Here is a 20,957-nt window from a genome sequence, read left to right on the forward strand (position 1 = left end):
AAAATTTAGTAACGATAAAATTTAGAGATTAAAATAATATTTTATTCATTTTTTAATCTCACCTAGACGGAGAACTTCTGAAAGTGAGACTAATTTGTGGCTCTGAAGAAACTTGTATTACCAGCTACCTGTAAAAAAAACTGCAATTTTGTTGCCAAACTATTACTTGTATCTAGAAGTTAGTCCTGTTATTTTAGCGATTGTATGGCTGTAAATTACCATTTTCATGCCTACCAATCAAATTGATGGTTTGACTTGCCGTTGGATCATGGATGGTTCTGGTTATACCTAATTTTATATTTGAATTTGCAGGTTTTTTTTTTTTTTTTTTTTTTTTTTTTTTTTTTTTTTTTGAGTCAGAGAAAGAGAGGTATGACGAAGTTAAAGTTGTATTGAATTGGCCAATCAATGGGCTACCAGTCAGATGGGTAAACCATATCCATGGTTTCCTCTTATGGGTTTTATGAATCATGTGTTTTTTACTGACCAAGAAAACAAGCCATCTGTTTTTCAAATGTTTTGAATAAATAAGCCCTACCCCCAACAAGAGGCAAGGTCAGAGCACATTAAAAATATAGTTATAAGTTTATGACCAAATTTTGCTCTCTCTTTTTTCAAAGATTGGTATTAATAAAAATGGTGTAAAATTGAGAGTCCATGCAAATATGAGGTACTTTAATAAGTAATAAACTAAAAATAATTCATTGTGTGTGTTTGTGTTTGTGTTTTTTTTTTTTGGGGGAGGTTAACTCATTGGGTTAATGATTAAGAAAACATATTATCTATAACATCCTGTGGCCCAGTGGAGCATCCAAGTGAGATTGAGTTCATGTTATGGGTCTTCCCACTAGATAGCCAAGAAGTTGAGGGCCAAGCTCAGATTGTTTGTGGGTCAGGTTTTGCTTTTTGAAAATTTCCCAATCTTTTATAATGGAAATGGTATTATGAAATTGAAGCCAAGTACAAACTCATTTGCAGTTTAATGTATGGAGGTCAAATCTCCTATCCAAATTCTCAACATAATGTACAAAATTACGTCAATAAAAACTTAGTTCCATCAATGCACATAATGATGATGATGACCATCGATGGACATAATCATGCTTGTAAAGTATATTGAGGATGGGATCAGTCCAGCTATACATAAATCTCATAGACATTACTCATCAAAAGATGTGGACAAAAGCTCGTAAAAGAGTAATTGACAGTTTGAGTATAACCCTAGTTCAATCAATGCACATACTGATTATTATGCCCATCAAATCAAAGCACATGATCATGCTTGTAAATTATATCAAGGATGGGGTCAGTCCAGCTATTACTTCTAGACATTGCTCACCAAAAATGTGGACAGTAGCTCGCAAGAGCAATTGACAATTTGATACTATAACGACCAAATTTATTTATGGGAAGATTTATCTCTTCTCATAAATGATACCTTTTGCCCCTCTTCATAAAGGATGGTAGATACATTTTGTCTAGTAATGAGAGGTCAGTGTCTATACACTTGACCTAACTTCTCTAAGTTGCATATGATGTGACAACTTAATGATGTAGTCGTGTAGTGGGTTCCTGTAAACTCAAGTCGTGGAATGAGAGAATGATTCAACTCCCAACTATAACAACAAAAAATCAATTGATGTCTTGACATAATAAAAAAAACGAATTATCATATAACAGACACCATGAGTGTTTAAATTGTATCCTATCGTGTAAATGATTTACACATTCTCTAGGTGGCATTTGGATTTGGTCCCTTAATATCTAGCAATATATTCAAGTGAATATTGTTTTCTTGAAAAATTGATATGAATGAATTAAACAAAAAAAGAGGAACTGTTGAACACAGAATACAGCTATTTGTAGAAACACACAGCTCACTGAAAAAGCTGTCTTTATGCATAGGCAAAAGATATACACGTTTACATCGCACAGGATCTGCAGAATCATTGCAAAATTGAATCGCAGAAAATTGTTTCTTCTAATAAAAAAGGTGAAAACAAAAAGAAAGAGGAAAGTTTTATCTGAAGGAAAACTGAATCTCTTCCAGAGCTCTCCCTTTAGTTTCAGGGACCCAAGTGTAACAAATACCACAGTAAAGGCACACAATACCATATAAATGGTGAAGGTTCCTGTCAATAGCAGAGACAGCCTGAATTAGTTAAAGACCAATGAAACCAATAGTAAAAAAGAAGCAACATGATTAAAGTGATGAGAATTAAAATAAACAATTCTGTCTGTAGGTCAATGTACGTAATTGACTAAAGATCAAAAGCCATCTCCTGCATTTTTTTTCCCCTAGAGAAACTGGCATGGTGTTAAGCACATGTAGTGGAGGGAAAGGGAGAAAGGTGCAAACCTGCACTGCTCCAGTCCAAGAGTAAGTTTGCAGTCAGGGTCACCACCCAGGCAATGAACCAGTTGGCAAGCGTTGCAATACTTCCAGCAAGGCCCTTGATATTGATTGGAAGAATCTGCAATCANAAGAAAACCAATTTTAAAAATCTTACCAGCCATCTAGGAGATTCAGGAATGAAAAAAAGACCAGGTATTAATATTGTACATGGCAGCATACCTGCAACAGAACAGGTCATAACTTTCTATCATTCCCAAGATGCTTTTCAAATATATGAAACCTTTTGTTCAATTATATCTAGCTCACATTTTCCTTACTCCTTTAGAACATGTAGGAGAATTAACTTTTTACTTATAAATTGATGACAAGGAGTTAACGAGTGCGAAGTTGTACATAGACCACAAAAGAATTCACTGAAGAAACCACAGATCCAATGAGCACCCCAAACCCAAAATCTCAAGTATTCATGTGAATAAGCCTCAAAAATTTAAAATTTTGGGGTTATTGTAGATTGATTGAGTCTCTTTTGTTGTTGATATAGCCTTCTTAAGCAGGGTTTTAGCCCTTTTCTTTTCAAATACCAAAAAACAAATGAATATTATTCACATGATATGATTTTACTAAAAAAGAAACTGGATTATCACACTACATGAAAAGATAAACCCTAAAGCTTATGAACACACCTTCATGAAGATAAACCTTATCAAACTCAAACAGTACAGACCAACTAGACATTGAGCCTTACTAAGTTAGAAATACATTTAAATTTAACTTCTCAACAAAATTTGAGCTAAACAAGTTTCACCACTCCCATTGTATTACACAAAAAACCTCTGTCAAGAACCCCATCACCACCATTTTTTTTTTACCCTTCATAAAATTTAGGAAAATTAAGCTTATTAATAAAGACAATTGAATTTTGTAGGCCTGAAAGTCTATGACTATAATTAATGAAAGCAAGCTTTCTGCCTGGTAAGCATCTCTGCTCACCAGTGATTTGGTAGACAAATAAGGTATAGAAGAAACTTTATTTTCAATCAATATCATCTCTTACAAAGAAGATGAGGTTTCATCTGTATGAGAAAAAATATAAAGAAAATGAGAGTACATATATGACCACCAGATTGAATCTTTCAGAGGATTACCTAAAACTGCCAGTATTCTCCATTCAACAAAAAGTCCCAGCAGATAAGCCAGCATTATTCCAATGGTGACTGAAAGCTAGAAAAACACAAAAAGAAAAATAACTGAATTGGCCAGTGATTGGTCTTATATAGTATTATTGACACCATCTCATGCTAAGATAAACCACCAAACATAGCTAACCTGGTTCACTGAACCCAAACCACCTCTCATGTTCTGAGGTGCTATCTCAGATATGTACACAGGAACCTACAGATAATCAACAAAGTTAAACCTCCCAAGATATCATCTTTTGCACAGAAAACCAAACTAGAAGATCAAAATTGCAACTTAACATTACCGTATAAGATATTATTCCCACACCAAACCCTTCCAACAGTCTTCCCATGTAGAGAAATGAATAATCCTACACACATCAGTTAATTTTTTATATAAGACTATATGCTTTGGCCCCCACTTTCCAAAATCCATATGCCTAGTTGAATTAAATCTAAAAATGGAACAATCACTATATCTTACTCTGGCAAAGGATATGGCAAGCCATCCAATAATATTTGGAATGGCAGCAATCATCAAGGACTGCAATTCATCACAAGAAAGTTAATACTCAGTAATCAATCAAAACCAAGACAATCAAAAACAAAATAAAACCAATGTGTAGTAACAATAAGAAAAGCAATGAATGAACCAAATCCTACCCCTTTTCGACCAACATATTCGGAAATCTGACCGCTTGCTATTGCCCCAACCATTGCACCCACATTGGATAAAGAACCAAATAAGGAATACTGGCCCAAGAATATTGTTAGAAACTTGTATAAGACAAAATCCAAATCACCCAAAAAAAAAAAAAAAAATGGCAGATATAGATTCACACCTCTGAAACCGAAAGTCCAAGATCGTCAGTGATTGCGGTTTGAGTAGGTGATGAATACCCAGACTGCAAAAAGTACATGAAAACAAAAATAGAACCTAAGTTCTCTGTTTAGTTGCTATGAAAACATGTTTGAAGCTTTGTTGCTGTTACATATGTGACACCCAGAATAGCAAAAAGCTTAATTTGTTGCTTAAGAATCAACAAGAAGAAGATTGCTTACAGTGAAACCAAACTGGATTGGTCCTAAAGCGACAATCAAAACACAAGCTACGACAGAGATAGAGCTGTCACGAATGACCTGAGACGAGCCCATCATACTGGACTGCCTTGACCCCATACGATACCAACTCCCAGTGTGCAAGAATGGCTTCCTGAGATCCCTCGCATCTTCGCTCTCCTCCCTGAAACTCATTTCTCCCTCTCTCTCTCTCTCTCTCTCAGAGACCAAGCCTATGAGACTGATAGTGAGAGAGAAATGGAGGGATTGAATTTATTTGGCCTACGAATAAGAGAATTGAGTGACTATTGAGACTGTGTTTTATAAAAAATTCTGTGAGAGAGAAAATAAAAATGGATACTAATTGGTACAAGCAGATGAAAAATGTCAGAATCACAGTAGAGTAAACAATTTTTATCGCCACTTGTTGTTACATGACGAAGATTAGCTACTCACAACTCGGCAAACGGAAATAATTGTGATCTTGGCCTTTATTGTAATGTAGTGTAGTTGCGTCCCGTTATCAGTTTATTTTTGTCTGTGCGCTGGCTGATGGGCTGTAATGTAATAACGCCACCACGACCACACGCGGGACCACTCCAGAGACCAAACTGTTAGTTGGCACTTTGGAAATCCAAACTGCCCTTTTATGCCGTTTCGCTCCGTCTCATGGAAAAACCGCGATTCCAACTTGGCAACCTGCTCTTCCACGTTTCTAAGCTTCAATTAGTATAGCAAAAAATCTAGGGAGTAGGGGCACACACCCACAACCTACGTCTACTCACTTTACCGCGACTTTTGCATGTGGTCATTGGATTATTATAAGAACCACGACAAATTTTATATTTGTTTTCATAATTATTTGATGTAATTTATTGTGAGCAGTGAATTGTAAATGTGAGATAGTTAATCGTAATAAAAAATAAGTGCGAAATTAGTTGTGATCTTAAAATAATTAGATTGACAAATTCACAAGCTGTAGCAAAGTATGTAATAATAAAATATGTCACTCAAAATTTTTGCAACTCAATAAGTTAGTATCTTTTAATGTTTTTAAGGTTTTAATGAAGACGTATGGAATCCAAATTCTCTCATCTTTATTTATTAAAAATAATAATTATAAAAAAATTATTAAAAAAAATCTTTTGCAACTCGATATACATCATTGCATTGATCTAATAATATTATTAAATTTTAAACATAATTAAATCTGATATAGTATCTAAATTTGACTTATAATTTTTTTTTTGGTATGTGTAGCATTACTATTATAGATACAAAGTGGGAAAAAGAAAAGGAAGAAAAAAAAATGATAATCCTATTTACCGATAGTGTAGGGTAAAAATAATGGTTAACTAATTAGATTTATCAATTTCTAACCACTTAACATTTTGAAATAATTAGTAATTTATTATGATAAATATTAGAAAATTTTGAAATTGAATTATATAATTGGTGATTAATTTGTTATTAGTAGTAAGATTATAGACTGTGACTGTACCTTCTTAAAAAAAAAAATGATGCGTGGTAGGTATATATTGACCAAATCATGCATATGACTGAACCCGAATCTGCAGTACTTATAAAATATACACACTAATGTGCCTCTCCCAAATCATAGTTTAGATATTTGTCCAGTTGTATATCATTGCTCTTCTTTGCAAAATGGAAAAGCCTAGAGACACAAAAACTCTCTAGGCTCGCAAAATGCAAAATGCAAAATGGAAAAGCCAAGTGAGGTGAAAGTGTGAAACTGTTATTTTCAGTGTATTTTTTCGATGCCTATGGCAAGACTCATAGAAAATCGTACAATAAAACTGTGCTTCTCCAGGGTGTTTTTCAGGAAGGGGGGCTTTGATATTGATGTGGATATGTTGAACAGGTCCAAAATTTCCTAAAGCAACGTGTCTTTAAAGTGCAAGCGTAAATCGTACAATGCTACTGAAATAGGACCCCGGTGATGAGAGAATGATTTTTTATTTATTTATTTATTTATTGAAATATCTTTCAATTATGTTGTTTTGATTGGAAACTAGTCTTATAAAAGTTGGTAGGTCGTAGGTGGTGGTTACACTTGTAAGGAATTAAAGAACCATTCAATGATGAAAATAGAGGATCCTTAAAGGGTTACTATTCCTTATTTCTCACATTTGATTAACCTTTGGATTGATAACTATTGAATTATTGAATAATTTTGTTGTGGTATTATTTTTTGTAGTCCCAACTATAGGGTTATTGGATTGGATTAAACTCGTTGGCCATTTATGACACACAGTCACTATAGGATTATTTATTATTGAACAGGATTATAAGCCACCGTATTTTTTTTTTTTCTTCTCTATTTGTGGATTCTACATAAGTCACTTACTAATTTTATTTAACTTTTACTTATTTTTCTTATTATTTGTGAGTCTTACATAAATCACCTATTTATTTTATTTAACTTTTACTACTTTTTATTTATAGTATTTTTAACAAAAAGTTAGAAAAATTGTTTTCAAATGGATACTAAAGTTTATTATAGCATGAATTAGGAAAGTTTGGAACATCTTAACAAGTATTTAAATTGTGTGTGAATTAGTGTCTCTAGACTTTTTGAAATATTTTAGTGTTGGTCTAAACCATTCTTATAGCCTAAAACTAAGGGTTCTCATCGTGTTTTTATGGATTAATGGATCACCAATGAGTCATTGCTTACTTTTGAGTCCACGTGTGAGTTCATGTCCACTTCTACATGATCCTTGATCCATGGCTACCTAATCTTGATAAACATTGATTACTACTTTAATTTATCACTACTTGCTTTATTTGTTTTTCTCCTATGAGAGCTTTGTGGTAATTACTATTTTATAAGAACTTTGAAGTACTAAACACAAGTACTTTATTAATTTTAACACACGTTCATTCAATGGAACAACGAGCTTTCCTTTTAACCAAAAAAAAAAAGCTTTCCTTTTGCCCAAAATAAAGAAGCACGTGATTTTGCACGTCGTAATTTATGCACTATATAAACCTCAGTTATTAGAGAGTCACATGCATCATTCTTATTTTACAATCAATTAACACCCACCAATAGAAAATTATGATAATTAAAATAAAACAAAATGTCAAAAAGATTAACCAAACATTCCAAGCTCCTATTAAAATAGAAAAATACGTGTACCATTGTAGGTAATTGAAGAGACGGTATATGAATCCGAGAGAAACTCTACCTAACGGTCCTCATATCTTTTACTTTTAGTAACTATATTTGTTTTAACCATACATAATTAATTCTTAAATGTGCAAAATTCTGGTGTGTTGAAATGAGAGCTCGCAAGTCACATCGATCACAAGTTCACAACCTCTTAGCAAGAAGATTAATGCCTATTTTCGAATTTAAATTTTAACCACAAGGAAAAGAAAAAAAAAAGTCACGTGGGAAATGCTCTAAATAAAATAATAAATTCTTATAATGACTGTTCACCTGTAAGTTAAAGCTGAGCAAGGGCAATGGTGCACGTGCATACCTAACATGTCACTGCTAAAAGTCAGCCGTTTTTTCCAAACAAATTCTTTTCAAAATTTGGGCGGTATGTTTTTATTTATACTCTCTATATTTGTAAAATTAAAAAAAAAAATAATAATAATTATGTCATTTAAGAATGGCAATGGGGCGGGGTGGGGTCGAAAGATGGGATCTTCGTCCTTGTACCGCATGGATTGTTTTTTGCCCCATCCTCACCCCGTCCCGCATGACGGAGAAAATTTCTTACCCCATCCTCGCTTCTTAAGGCCCTGTGAAGACCTGCGAAGCCCCGTCCTACACTGTAAAACTTTATTTCTTGTTAATTTTCCCTACAACTATTACCATTTTTTCAAATAAAATGACATGTTTCAATAATAAAAATATACTTGAAATTATAAATAAATTTATCCTATCAAATCAAACTAATTTTTAGCAAAAACTAAATAATATTATCCAAATGTTTAACAAGACAATATCACAACAAAAATCTCATAGTATGACACAATAAAATAATCCAAACTCCTAATACATAACAAAATAAAAATTGCCTAGTTCTTCAAAAAGAATCTCCATTTTCTCAAACCTATACCTTATATTTTTTAATAAAAATATAGAAAACAAAATTAAATTGTATATAATTTTTGTGTGGAGAACGAGAATGAACAGCTAGAGCTAGTACATGATTGATGCCATCATATCGACAATCAAACCAATAGGGTATTCCTCATCATCTCTTTCTTTAAAAATTAAAAAACAAAAACCTAGCCAATTTAGTTTGATTACAAACCAATATCGGCAATCAAACCAGTATGGATTTTGACAAGCATAAAGAAGCAGTGTTGTTAACCAGCCAAATGCCCACACAAAATTACAAAAACAATGACACACATAGCCTCAGACTCGTACCTCATTAAAAAAAAATTATATTATGTTCATGATGAAAAGTAAGTTGAGAAAGATGTATAAATCATGAATGAAATTAGTAATTCAAATAGTATATAAATTTGTTTTTAATAAAGATAAAATAAATAAATAAATAAATAAAACGTTAAAATTGGTACCTTATTTCCAACTTTGCTAGAGAGAAAAAAGAGGTAGAGCCACCTTAGGTAGAATAAAATAAGCTGATGATATTTTTGTTTAAAAAGTAGGGTTTTAGGGTATAAAAAAATGGGCGGGGTGGATCTAAAAAGTATAAACCCATCTCCACCCTGCCCTGTGGTGCGGGTCTTAAATCCCGCTCCATCCCCGCCCCACCACCTTTGTGGGGCGGGGAAAACCCACACGGGGTGAAGCGGGGAGGGGCGGGTCAAGCAGGGTGGGGCAAAATTGTCATCCCTAATGTCATCAAACAACCGTGTATCTTTTGTGTAATGATCACTCTACAAGTATAAGTGTTTGTGGGGTGTGAGAAGAAAGGGACGGGGTTCAAGTCTCCAAGAGAGAGTTTCACACACATATACACTTAAATTAGATTAGAGTATAATTTTTATCTTGTATAAAAAAAATAGTTATGTTATTAAAAAAAATATTTACATTTCAAGTTTTTGTGATCTAAAATTATGCATAAAAAATAAGTTTATTTATCGAATAATAAATAATATCTTGTTTGAATGAGATTTGACATGTGTTAAGACTATTAAAAAAATGTGATCAAATAGTTAAATTTTCAAAATTCACATATAATAAAAAGACATATAAGAACTAAGAATTTATTTTTTCTTCGTCCATAGACTGAAAATTTATGAAAAAAGAGAAAAAAATTATTAGATATTTTTTAAAAAACACATTAATAAGATTTACCATCAATATAAAAAGAGAGAGTATCATGTTATTGTATTAATAGCAATCTTAATAATTACTGTCTTCATTGCGGGTGTGAGGAAGTTTCTCCCCATCAATTTAGAAGTACACCCATTCAAAAGTAAATCTCCTATTAAGGGGGAACCACATACAATTAACAGAGAAGATTGTACTTTAAAAAAATGATTTTACTTGATCATTTATGACATGTGTCAACAACCCAAAAAAGAGAGAGAAAATGAAAAGGAGAAAGAAAAAAAAATGGGCTCTGTTTTTGCTTGCCCATAATGATAATAATAATAAAACAATGAGAATAACATTGTTGTTTTGAGCTGAGCAACCATCAATGTCAAATCTTTGATAGTGGGCTTGGAAGGGTGCTGGACTCCAAGTTGGCTCACCAGCCCATGATCCACTCCATATGGTCGCCTCTATTTGCATTGCTTGTACCGGGTAACCCACTCCAATATTTGCATTATTCTTGAACACTCTTATGGGAGCACCATTCACAAACCACCTATATATAAACTTCAATGTTAAAAAATAAAGATTAAATTTAGTAAGGATGTGATGCAAAACTCAAGTTTTACCCCTCCAATTCTAACATATTACATTATCATATTGCATATTAAAGAATAGATACAACACTTAATTAATTTAATGATCACTCTACAAGTATAAGTGTTTGTGGGGTGTGAGAAGAAAGGGACGGGGTTCAAGTCTCCAAGAGAGAGTTTCACACACATATACACTTAAATTAGATTAGAGTATAATTTTTATCTTGTATAAAAAAAATAGTTATGTTATTAACAAAATATTTACATTTCAAGTTTTTGTGATCTAAAATTATGCATAAAAAATAAGTTTATTTATCGAATAATAAATAATATCTTGTTTGAATGAGATTTGACATGTGTTAAGACTATTAAAAAAATGTGATCAAATAGTTAAATTTTCAAAATTCACATATAATAAAAAGACATATAAGAACTAAGAATTTATTTTTTCTTCGTCCATAGACTGAAAATTTATGAAAAAAGAGAAAAAAATTATTAGATATTTTTTAAAAAACACATTAATAAGATTTACCATCAATATAAAAAGAGAGAGTATCATGTTATTGTATTAATAGCAATCTTAATAATTACTGTCTTCATTGCGGGTGTGAGGAAGTTTCTCCCCATCAATTTAGAAGTACACCCATTCAAAAGTAAATCTCCTATTAAGGGGGAACCACATACAATTAACAGAGAAGATTGTACTTTAAAAAAATGATTTTACTTGATCATTTATGACATGTGTCAACAACCCAAAAAAGAGAGAGAAAATGAAAAGGAGAAAGAAAAAAAAATGGGCTCTGTTTTTGCTTGCCCATAATGATAATAATAATAAAACAATGAGAATAACATTGTTGTTTTGAGCTGAGCAACCATCAATGTCAAATCTTTGATAGTGGGCTTGGAAGGGTGCTGGACTCCAAGTTGGCTCACCAGCCCATGATCCACTCCATATGGTCGCCTCTATTTGCATTGCTTGTACCGGGTAACCCACTCCAATATTTGCATTATTCTTGAACACTCTTATGGGAGCACCATTCACAAACCACCTATATATAAACTTCAATGTTAAAAAATAAAGATTAAATTTAGTAAGGATGTGATGCAAAACTCAAGTTTTACCCCTCCAATTCTAACATATTACATTATCATATTGCATATTAAAGAATAGATACAACACTTAATTAATTTTAATACTCATTTGAAAATCTAACTTAATTAGAAGTTTATTAAAATGTTATTATATGTGGTAGGATGTATTGAGTTTTAAGTAAAAAGTTGATGTGATAATCTTTTATTAAATGATTTAAAACATGAGTTTTACACCCTATTCTTATCGAATGCGAACTCTAGAAAATATTGTCATGAATAAACAAATAAAAGAAAAAAAAAATACTCTTACACTCATTTATATCATTTATTTTACATCAATATTCACAATTAATACAAGAATATTCGCATTGTAAAAATATCCACCATGGACATAAAAAAGTAAATACTAAAAAATGAGTGTAAGAGTAAAAAGAGGGGAGAGATGTTATTCATACACCACTTGATGTTGGTTCCAAAGTAACTGGTAACCATGAAAGTCTTCCGTTGGATCAAACCAAAGAGAGATTCTTTCCTCCCTATCACCTCGACCATTTGTAAACACATTTGTGTGCAACAAAAAAGGTTGTGTCTTCTTAGTACCCAAAAACTCAAAATCGAGCTCGTCGTGGTTTTCTGTATGTGATCTTAGCTGCCATAAACCCACACCAGTATTAGGATCATATATTGCATGCATGCATACAAAATTTGAAAAGCAATGGGATTTGCCAAGGGAGAGGGGTCCAAAAAATGAAATACTTACGTAGAAGGTTGTAATAATTCCAGTTGTATCTTTATTCGAGAGTTTCATTCTCATCCCAAAGAATCCAGAATTGTAAGTTTTTAAAGACCTAAAAGAAGAACCTGTGTTGTGTATGCACACACATGGAAAAAAAAAATATTTAAGGTAAGCATGGGATTATCACGTGAGCATCACACACGCTTATAAAAATCATAATGATGCAAATAACACAAACTCAAGTTAACATCACAGACACATATACAAGTGCATGCACAAATTAATTTGAGGAACAATTATAAAATTGAATTCAATTTTGGTAAATAGAAATTTGACACTCTTTCTCTTGGTTAAGAAGCTGGATATGTTCTTGTCCGTACAAGATGACATAGTTTTGTGACCAAGGAACATCCTCGGCAGCACTAGCATCCCCAGCAGAAGCAACAAGCAGAATTGCAAAAAGACAAAGCACTAATGAATCCCTGAACAAAGTGCGAGTATGTGTGTAATCAAGGGAAAGAAATCTAGGTTATGGTGTGGTTTGTGGTCTTTTACTATTGTGTTGTGTTTATATAGCAAACACCTTGCTTCCTGAAAAGGAAAGCTCCAAACATAGAGCAGGAAAAACTTAAACAGAATCGTGTCACTTTTTTATAATTTATGAGCTAGTTTATTACTTTGTATTCTATCGATCATAACTTACACTGTATTTTTTTTTAATTTTTTTTTTTACTTTCCTTATAAAATAATTTAAAATAGAAAAAAAAATTAGACACATGACATACCATAATTAGCAGAGCACAAAATATAACACAAAAAATAAAACAATGGATATGTATTTATAAATTTTCTTTTCTTTTCTTTTTTTAAGAAAGGGTAATTAGGATTGGATAAAATCATGCTAAAGAACTGGAAAGAGATCCTATGAAAGATCCTTCATCCATACAAATAAATTGTGATTTAATAAAGATCTCTGGGCTAAGATACGAGTTATAGCATTGTTTTGGCTTTTTACCTGTAAAAAACTGAAACAAAATAAATTATGTGCCTATTAATGTGTGTAACCCGACATCATATGACCAATCTTTTATCATATTTAGTTATTTACAACTCACAATTTACATTAAGATAAAAACACTTTCTCACTATTGCAAATTTCTGTAATTTTGAGGCCTCTCTATTGCCTTATTCTTTTCTTTTTATTTAGTAAAAATATTTTTTTGATTAAATTAATTATTTAGTAACAATATAATCCAAATTAAGACAATACGAAAACACATGACTAGTAGTCTAGTATCCAACTTCACTAAAGGAAAAATAAAAAAGAATAGCATCCAACGTCAAATTGCCTCACTGCAGATTACGTTGATGAAAAAGTACGAAGGTGAAATGGTACTTGGTAGCTTTGGTGATTGTAACTTGTAATCGTTCTTATACGACAACATGATAACCAAATACTTTCTGTAACTTTCTTTTTTGTTTGTTTATTATTTAAATTTTTTAGAATGTTTTTGTTTTAAACTTTTTTTATTTTCATTTTTATTTTATATAAGATAGAAATACTACTCTAGCCTAATTTACGTATATATNCCGGACGTGTGTTATGCGCTGTATATAATATCTACTCGTTCCCTCCTATATTACCATTTGGTAAGAATAAAACTTTTTTAGGCTGTCCTCGATAACTAAGTGTCCTCGGATTGGCCATTGGGCCCCGAGTCCACTTCTGAGGATTACTATACCTTTTTAATTAACAGGCCCCACATTTTTGTTTTAAACTTTTTTTATTTTCATTTTTATTTATATAAGATAAAAATTCTACTCTAACCTAATTTACGTATATATATGTGTAAATTTCTCTCTTGGAGACTTAAACCTTGACCCTTGCCTTCCACACCAGAGTGATCATCACACCAATAGTGTGCGGTGGTAATTTAAACTTTGACAATAGCTAAAATACCACTAAATAGAACAAATCATAGATATGATATCTTGTGATTATAATTATATATAGTATATTATAATCTATTTATCTATAATATATAAAATATTAGACTTTGGTTGATGGTTACATAAACTTTTGATATATATATATATATATATATAGAGAGAGAGAGAGAGAGAGAGAGAGAGAGAGAGAGAGAGAGAGAGAGAGAGAGAGAGAGAGAATCTTAATAAATGTTTGATGTTAGAATATGCAATTCTAATAACAAATAATCATAATAAATATCTAGTAATAAGAATAATAATAATCAAATTGACAATTTAGACAAAAAAAATATAAGAGAGAATCAAATAATATTAAACATTTAATATAATTAAATTAAGGGTGCCTATTTATAGTAAGTTTTGTTTTTCTTACAAATAAAGGAAGAGTAATGCTAGAGTACAAACTTAGAAAAAAAAAAAACTTTACATACCGCTAATGTGGCGAGTGGTTATTGATAAATGAAAATGTGATGTTAATGGTGGACCTAGGTGAAAACTAATAAGAAGTTAGTTGCATCAACAATTTGTAAAAATATTGTAAAATAATTTGTAAGTGTAGCTGTACACACCCACCCTCGGCCTGAAGGACCAGGCCTTAAGAATGGGCTCACAATTTACTTATAGAGTGGGCCAAGAGTTTCCTACTAAGGGCAGTTCCACCTCTAGTCACACTATAACCTCCCTTAACCCCAGTGAATGCCCGAACTACCCTTTATGTGTTACCCTCACCTAGTTTTATTGGTTCGCTCTCTCTCTCTCTCTCTCTTTCTCTCCCCCCCCCCCCGCCCGAATTGCTAGCCCCTTCTTCCCATTCCATTCTCTTATTTATAGCTTGAAGTGAGTGGAGGTTTCATGATTACATTCTCGTTTCACTCGTGTGGGTAGGGTCCAACGTGATTATTCCCGTCTAGGAATATGCCCCATTGGAAATAGCAATAATAAAATCGAAACTGATTTCCACCTCCAAAAGATCACCCAACAGCGATACTCCCCAATGCAATACTGAACTATCAGGGACAGATTGTTTCGAGCGAATGTACTCCCGAACAAGCTATAATGGACCGGACATGGGCCCGTTTGTCATGCCTTCAAAAGATACGGACTTTCTGCGAGGCTTGGGCTTGGCTTCGGCCCTTAGGAATGTTCGGGCCACGACCCAACGGGCCTGAGGTCATGTCCTAGACTTTCCATGAAGCTTGGGCTCAACTTCGGCCCTTAGGAATGTTCAAGCCAAGGTCTAGTGGGCCTAAGGTCACATCTTGTACAATAGCATTACTCATAAAAGAACACATCCTAACAATTCATATATTTACAAACTGTTGAAGATAAGGAACATAGGAAAGATTGAAACGGAGTTGTTTAGGGGCTGTTTGGATTTTTTTTTCATCACTCATCACTCCTCACTTAATTTTCGTCACTCATCACTTATCACTCATCACTTAAAATATCTCAATTTCCTATACCCACCCGTTTGGCACATTATTTCCAACTTCTTTTAAGTCAAAACTTTGTACTTGTTGTGGGACTTATACCTGAGCACCATGTCAAGCATCCCTGTTAGCCTACCGCCTCACACCATTTCATCATTCCATATCACTCACTTTTCATTTCCTTTTCCCTTCAACCCTGTTACTCTCCCAAAACCAAAGACTTCAAAACCCCATTCATGGACTCTCCAATCCTCACCAATCCCAACCCACCTCCTCCTCAGTACTCCTTTTCCTCAGCTCGAAATTACTCAGTGAAGAATGCCAAGTCCACCACTGCCACCAAGGGCAAGAAGGGCAAGCTCGGGCGCGGCGCCTTGCCATTGATGAAAAAGACCCCACCCTCAATAAGGGTCCCAATGGCCTTCCTCTCTTCACTTCCACACCTTCCCTATCCCTTCTCTCTCGCAAAGACACTTGCTCATATTTCAAATTCAGGTACCTAAATCAAAGTTTCAACAAAAACCCACTTGTATTTATAGTTTAATAATTGATAATTTGGTCATTTTTGTGTGGATTTGGATTAGTATGGAGTCTTTTTATTTTTTTTTGTGTGTGTGTGTGTGGATGCACATGTTTGTGGGTTTGTGTTTGTGTGTTAGAGAAAAGAATGTGAGAAGTGAAGGAAAAAAAAAAAAAAAAAAAGAACCTAGAAACCCAGTGAAGGAATGCAGAAAAAAAAAATGCAACCAAACTCAAAAACCCAATGTGAAAAAAAAAAAAAAAAAAAAAAAAAAAAAAAACCCAAGCCCAGAAACCTAGTGAAAAGGAATGGAAAAATAAAAAAAGAACTGATGCTTGCAATGAAGAATAGAGAAAGAAAAATTTTTTTATTGATTTTTATTTTATTTTATTATTATTTTATGGGTCTGAGATGAGAAAGGCAAAAAGGAAGAAAAAGAAGAAGAAGAAAGAACGAACTGAGATGAGAAAGGCGAAAAGGAATAAAAAAGAAAAGAAAAAGAAAGAACGAACTGAGGAACAGAGAAAGAAGAGAGACAAAAAGAAAGAAAAGTGGAGAAGAAGGGAAAAAAAAAAAAAAAAAAAGAGTGACCGGTGGGAAATTTGACTTGACAAGACAAGTGGGTCCCATTAATGAGTGTTTAATTACAAAAATGCCACATAACTTAGTTTTCCATAACTTTTAAACACCTAAAATGTGTTTTCAGTATTCATAACTCACCACTAAAAAATCAAAGAATTGAGTGATGGAAACAAAAACTGAAAACATCCCCAAACAAATCATTTAGCCATGGGACCCACATATTTTGAGCTATGGGTGATGGAAACACAAAATCCAACAGTCTCTTAGTCACTCATTAAAGACCAACACTGAAATGACGTCGTTTGACATAAGTGAAAGAGTTCATGAATTTTGTAAATACGACACTGTTTTTTTCTAACTTTACTAATGGTTTTATTGAAATGGTGTCGCATCAATTAAGTGGGCTTCTACCTGTTTTTTTGTTAGTAATCAACCATGTGTATAGTTTTCATTGGTTGTTAGTGTTAACTTATTTTCCCGCTTATCTCGAAATTCAGTTTAAGATATTTTCTTCTTTGATAGATTGTATATAAATAGCTAGATCATTGTATCCATGCTCAGTTGCTTGTTAGAGCATTCACATTGGGAATGACATATGCTATATGTTGGTTCAATTTAGTATAAAAGCCTAAAACCCCCCACACCATCTGGACTTGTAAAAGCTGACTATTGCAAAAAAATTTGCAATTGTGCTACAGTGCGATTCTAAATGTAAAATCGCACTGTAGCTCAATTGTAAAACAAAATATTAATATTTTGTTCTTTTTTACTGTTTTCTTTAACTGATATTTCAACTCCTCTCTCTCTCACCGGTCACTCTCATCTCCTTTATCTTTTTTCTTTTTCTCTGTTTCTTCTTTTTCAATTTCAATCCTCTCATTCAATCCCTCCCCCTCTCTTGTCCCTCTTTGTGTGGATCAGTGCCCGTGCATTGGTGTATCTCAAAGCATACGGCGTGGGTCAGGTGGTGCGGTGGCATAGGTCTAGTGGTGTGGGCAGGTGGTTGTGGCGGCGTGGGTTTGGTGGTTTCAGCAGATCTCTTCCCTTTCTTTTCTTTTTTCTCTCTATTTTCCCTTGAATCAAGCCTTCGTAGGTCTCATAGTTTGGTGGAGCCCATGGGTTTGATGTGGTGGTAGATCAGGGCAATGCTAAGTTGGTGTATCAGTGGGTGGTGGTTGTGTTGTTGATGGTGGATTAAAGTGGTGTCGTGGTTTGTGGATCGACGAGTGGTGATTGGAAAGTTTTGGGTTTGGATGGTGGTTGTATTGTTGATGGTGGATCGGTGGGTGGTGGTGTTGTTGATGGTGGATTGGTGGGTGGTGATTGGAAAGTTTTAGGTGGATCGATGGGTGGTTGAGTTGTTGACGGTTGGGTTGATTTGGGTTTGGGAGGTGGATGTAATGTTTGGGGTTTGAGATGAATTTCTGTGCTGCGTTTATCTGGGGTTTAGGATGAGTTTCTGTGCTGGGGGAATTGGGTTTTCTCTATGGTGAAGTGATGACTGATTCAGAGAGAAGAAGGGAGACAGAAATTAGAGAGAGAATGAAATATATTTTATTGTGTAATTTATATTATTTTAATGTGTTGTATTGTAAAATAAAAGTTGGGATGCTAGGAGTATTGTAAAATAGTATGGTATAATTGATAAATTAGTTTTTTGAGATAGTAAAATAGGATAGGATGGCATTTCCAGCTGTGAATGCTATAATCACTCTACAATAAAAAGGTTAGGTTCTATTTAAAGTGTTTTCAGTTGTTACCACAACAAAAAAGGGGGCTATAGCCGTATATCAAAAACTCAACTATAGGCCCAAAAAACGCGGCTATAGGCTATGGCCGCGTTTCCTATAGTCGTGTTTGTAAACCAGGCCTAATCTGCACAGTAATAGCCCCTACGGGTCTATAGCTGCATTTTCATAACCGCGGCTAAAGGTTAGAACTATAGCTGCGTTTTTAGAAATGCGGCTATAGAACCTATAGTCACATTTCAGAAAAACGTGGTTATAGACCAGCTTTGAGTTGCATTTGTAGCCACGGCTAAGGCTTTGGACCTGTAGCCACGGCTAAGGCTTTGGAGCCGCGTTTTTACTTTCTTCAATGTAGCTAAAAACGCGGCTATAGGCTTGCTTTGAGCTGCAATTTAAAATGCGGCTATAGGTCTTTTTTTTGTTTGTTTGTTTGTTTGTTTGTTTTTTTTTTTTTTTTTTTCTTGCTATCACAACTTAGGATTTAGTTTCTTCAATGTAGCTAAAAATTCTCTATTTTCCCTTGAATCAAGCCTTCGTAGGTCTCATAGTTTGGTGGAGCTCATGGGTTTGATGTGGTGGTAGATCAGGGCAATGCTAAGTTGGTGTATCAGTGGGTGGTGGTTGTGTTGTTGATGGTGGATTAAAGTGGTGTCGTGGTTTGTGGATCGACGAGTGGTGATTGGAAAGTTTTGGGTTTGGATGGTGGTTGTATTGTTGATGGTGGATCGGTGGGTGGTGGTGTTGTTGATGGTGGATTGGTGGGTGGTGATTGGAAAGTTTTAGGTGGATCGATGGGTGGTTGTGTTGTTGACGGTTGGGTTGATTTGGGTTTGGGAGGTGGATGTAATGTTTGGGGTTTGAGATGAATTTCTGTGCTGCGTTTACCTGGGGTTTGGGATGAGTTTCTGTGCTGGGGGAATTGGGTTTTCTCTATGGTGAAGTGATGACTGATTCAGAGAGAAGAAGGGAGACAGAAATTAGAGAGAGAATGAAATATATTTTATTGTATAATTTATATTATTTTAATGTGTTGTATTGTAAAATAAAAGTTGGGATGCTAGGAGTATTGTAAAATAGTATGGTATAATTGATAAATTAGTTTTTTTGAGATAGTAAAATAGGATAGGATGGCATTTCGAGCTGTGAATGCTATAATCACTCTACAATAAAAAGGTTAGGTTCTATTTAAAGTGTTTTCAGTTGTTACCACTACAAAAAAGGGGGCTATAGCCGTATTTCAAAAACTCGACTATAGGCCCAAAAAACGCGGCTATAGGCTATGGCCGCGTTTCCTATAGTCGTGTTTGTAAACCAGGCCTAATCTGCGCAGTAATAGCCCCTGCGGGTCTATAGCCGCATTTTCATAACCGCGGCTAAAGGTTAGAACTATAGCTGCGTTTTTAGAAATGCGGCTATAGAACCAAACCTATAGTCACATTTCAGAAAAACGTGGTTATAGACCAGCTTTGAGTTGCATTTGTAGCCACGACTAAGGCTTTGGACCTGTAGCCACGGCTAAGGCTTTGGAGCTGCGTTTTTACATCCCCACATCACAAGTTCCCAACAACAAATCACAAGTTCCCAACACAAAATTGCCAAAAGATATATATACAAGTTTTGTACATCACAAAAAATATACAAGAAGGATTTTTTTTACATTCTAAACTACCCTCAAATAGCCATAGGCTGCTGCAGCAACATCATTAACCTTGTGTTAACAAAAATATATATACAAACGTTTGTTCATGTCTATTCACAAAAAACTGTACAACATGCTTAGAATGTCCACCATTTTGACATACTTAGCATCTTTCGATGAATGGAAATGCTTTCTTGACCATTTCATGGTAAAAACTGCACAAATTATTCTTTGTCAAGTTAAATTTGCCAAATTTTTGCTTGCAATACATAACACTCTAAACATGAATTCAAAATTGTAATTCGGCAATGCTTAGATGCACATTTGTATCAAACGGAAATGATCATGGAGCAATTTGGCGGAATAATGTTATGAGAGAAAGAGACATAATTTTGCTTTTTTTTTTTTTTTTTTTTTTTTTTTTTTTTTTTTTTTTTTTTTTTTCTGTAAGGCCAATTAGTGTCTGGGTTAGTGGGTCAGTGTTAGAAAGAGGGAGACACAGACAACACAAAGACAACACAAATACATAAATAAAGGTAGACAAACACAAAAACATAAATAAAGGTAGACTAAAGACAAAAAGAAAAAAACAAATCATATATTATAGAAAATTTTCACACAAATTTAAGAAAATAATGGTGATTCTTATTTTATTTGTAGATCATGAAAAAATCAACTACAATGCTTGATTTTTTCAAAAGAAAAGGTTCAACTTCAAATTCTTCTGAAGTCAACGTGGAATTGCCAACAACTAATGTTG

The 20,957-nt window shown here is 33.8% G+C and overlaps 1 protein-coding gene, 1 long non-coding RNA gene and 1 pseudogene across 2 annotated transcripts; all 3 read right to left on the minus strand.

The window, feature by feature from the left end:
- Positions 1–1,987: 1,987 nt before the first annotated feature.
- Positions 1,988–5,043, minus strand: LOC112005661 (sugar transporter ERD6-like 6). Its single transcript, XM_065780034.1, is given in 10 exon segments — positions 1,988–2,079; positions 2,082–2,132; positions 2,360–2,575; positions 3,502–3,577; positions 3,683–3,748; positions 3,840–3,905; positions 4,019–4,078; positions 4,198–4,287; positions 4,377–4,439; positions 4,597–5,043. Coding segments are annotated over 10 exon segments (939 nt in total). The 5' UTR covers positions 4,789–5,043; the 3' UTR covers positions 1,988–2,020.
- Positions 5,044–8,757: 3,714 nt separating this feature from the next.
- LOC112005694 (small nucleolar RNA Z102/R77) lies at positions 8,758–8,839 on the minus strand (annotated as a pseudogene).
- A 2,461-nt stretch (positions 8,840–11,300) lies between these two features.
- On the minus strand, positions 11,301–12,725 carry LOC112005639 (uncharacterized). Its single transcript, XR_010631562.1, has 4 exons — positions 12,670–12,725; positions 12,314–12,414; positions 12,009–12,202; positions 11,301–11,510 (listed from the first exon to the last, which is right to left on the minus strand). It is a non-coding gene; the product is annotated as an uncharacterized LOC112005639 (long non-coding RNA).
- Positions 12,726–20,957: the final 8,232 nt, after the last annotated feature.

Source organism: Quercus suber, unplaced genomic scaffold (assembly GCF_002906115.3).
Source record: "Quercus suber isolate HL8 unplaced genomic scaffold, Cork oak 2.0 scaffold_223, whole genome shotgun sequence".
NCBI lineage: Eukaryota > Viridiplantae > Streptophyta > Magnoliopsida > Fagales > Fagaceae > Quercus > Quercus suber.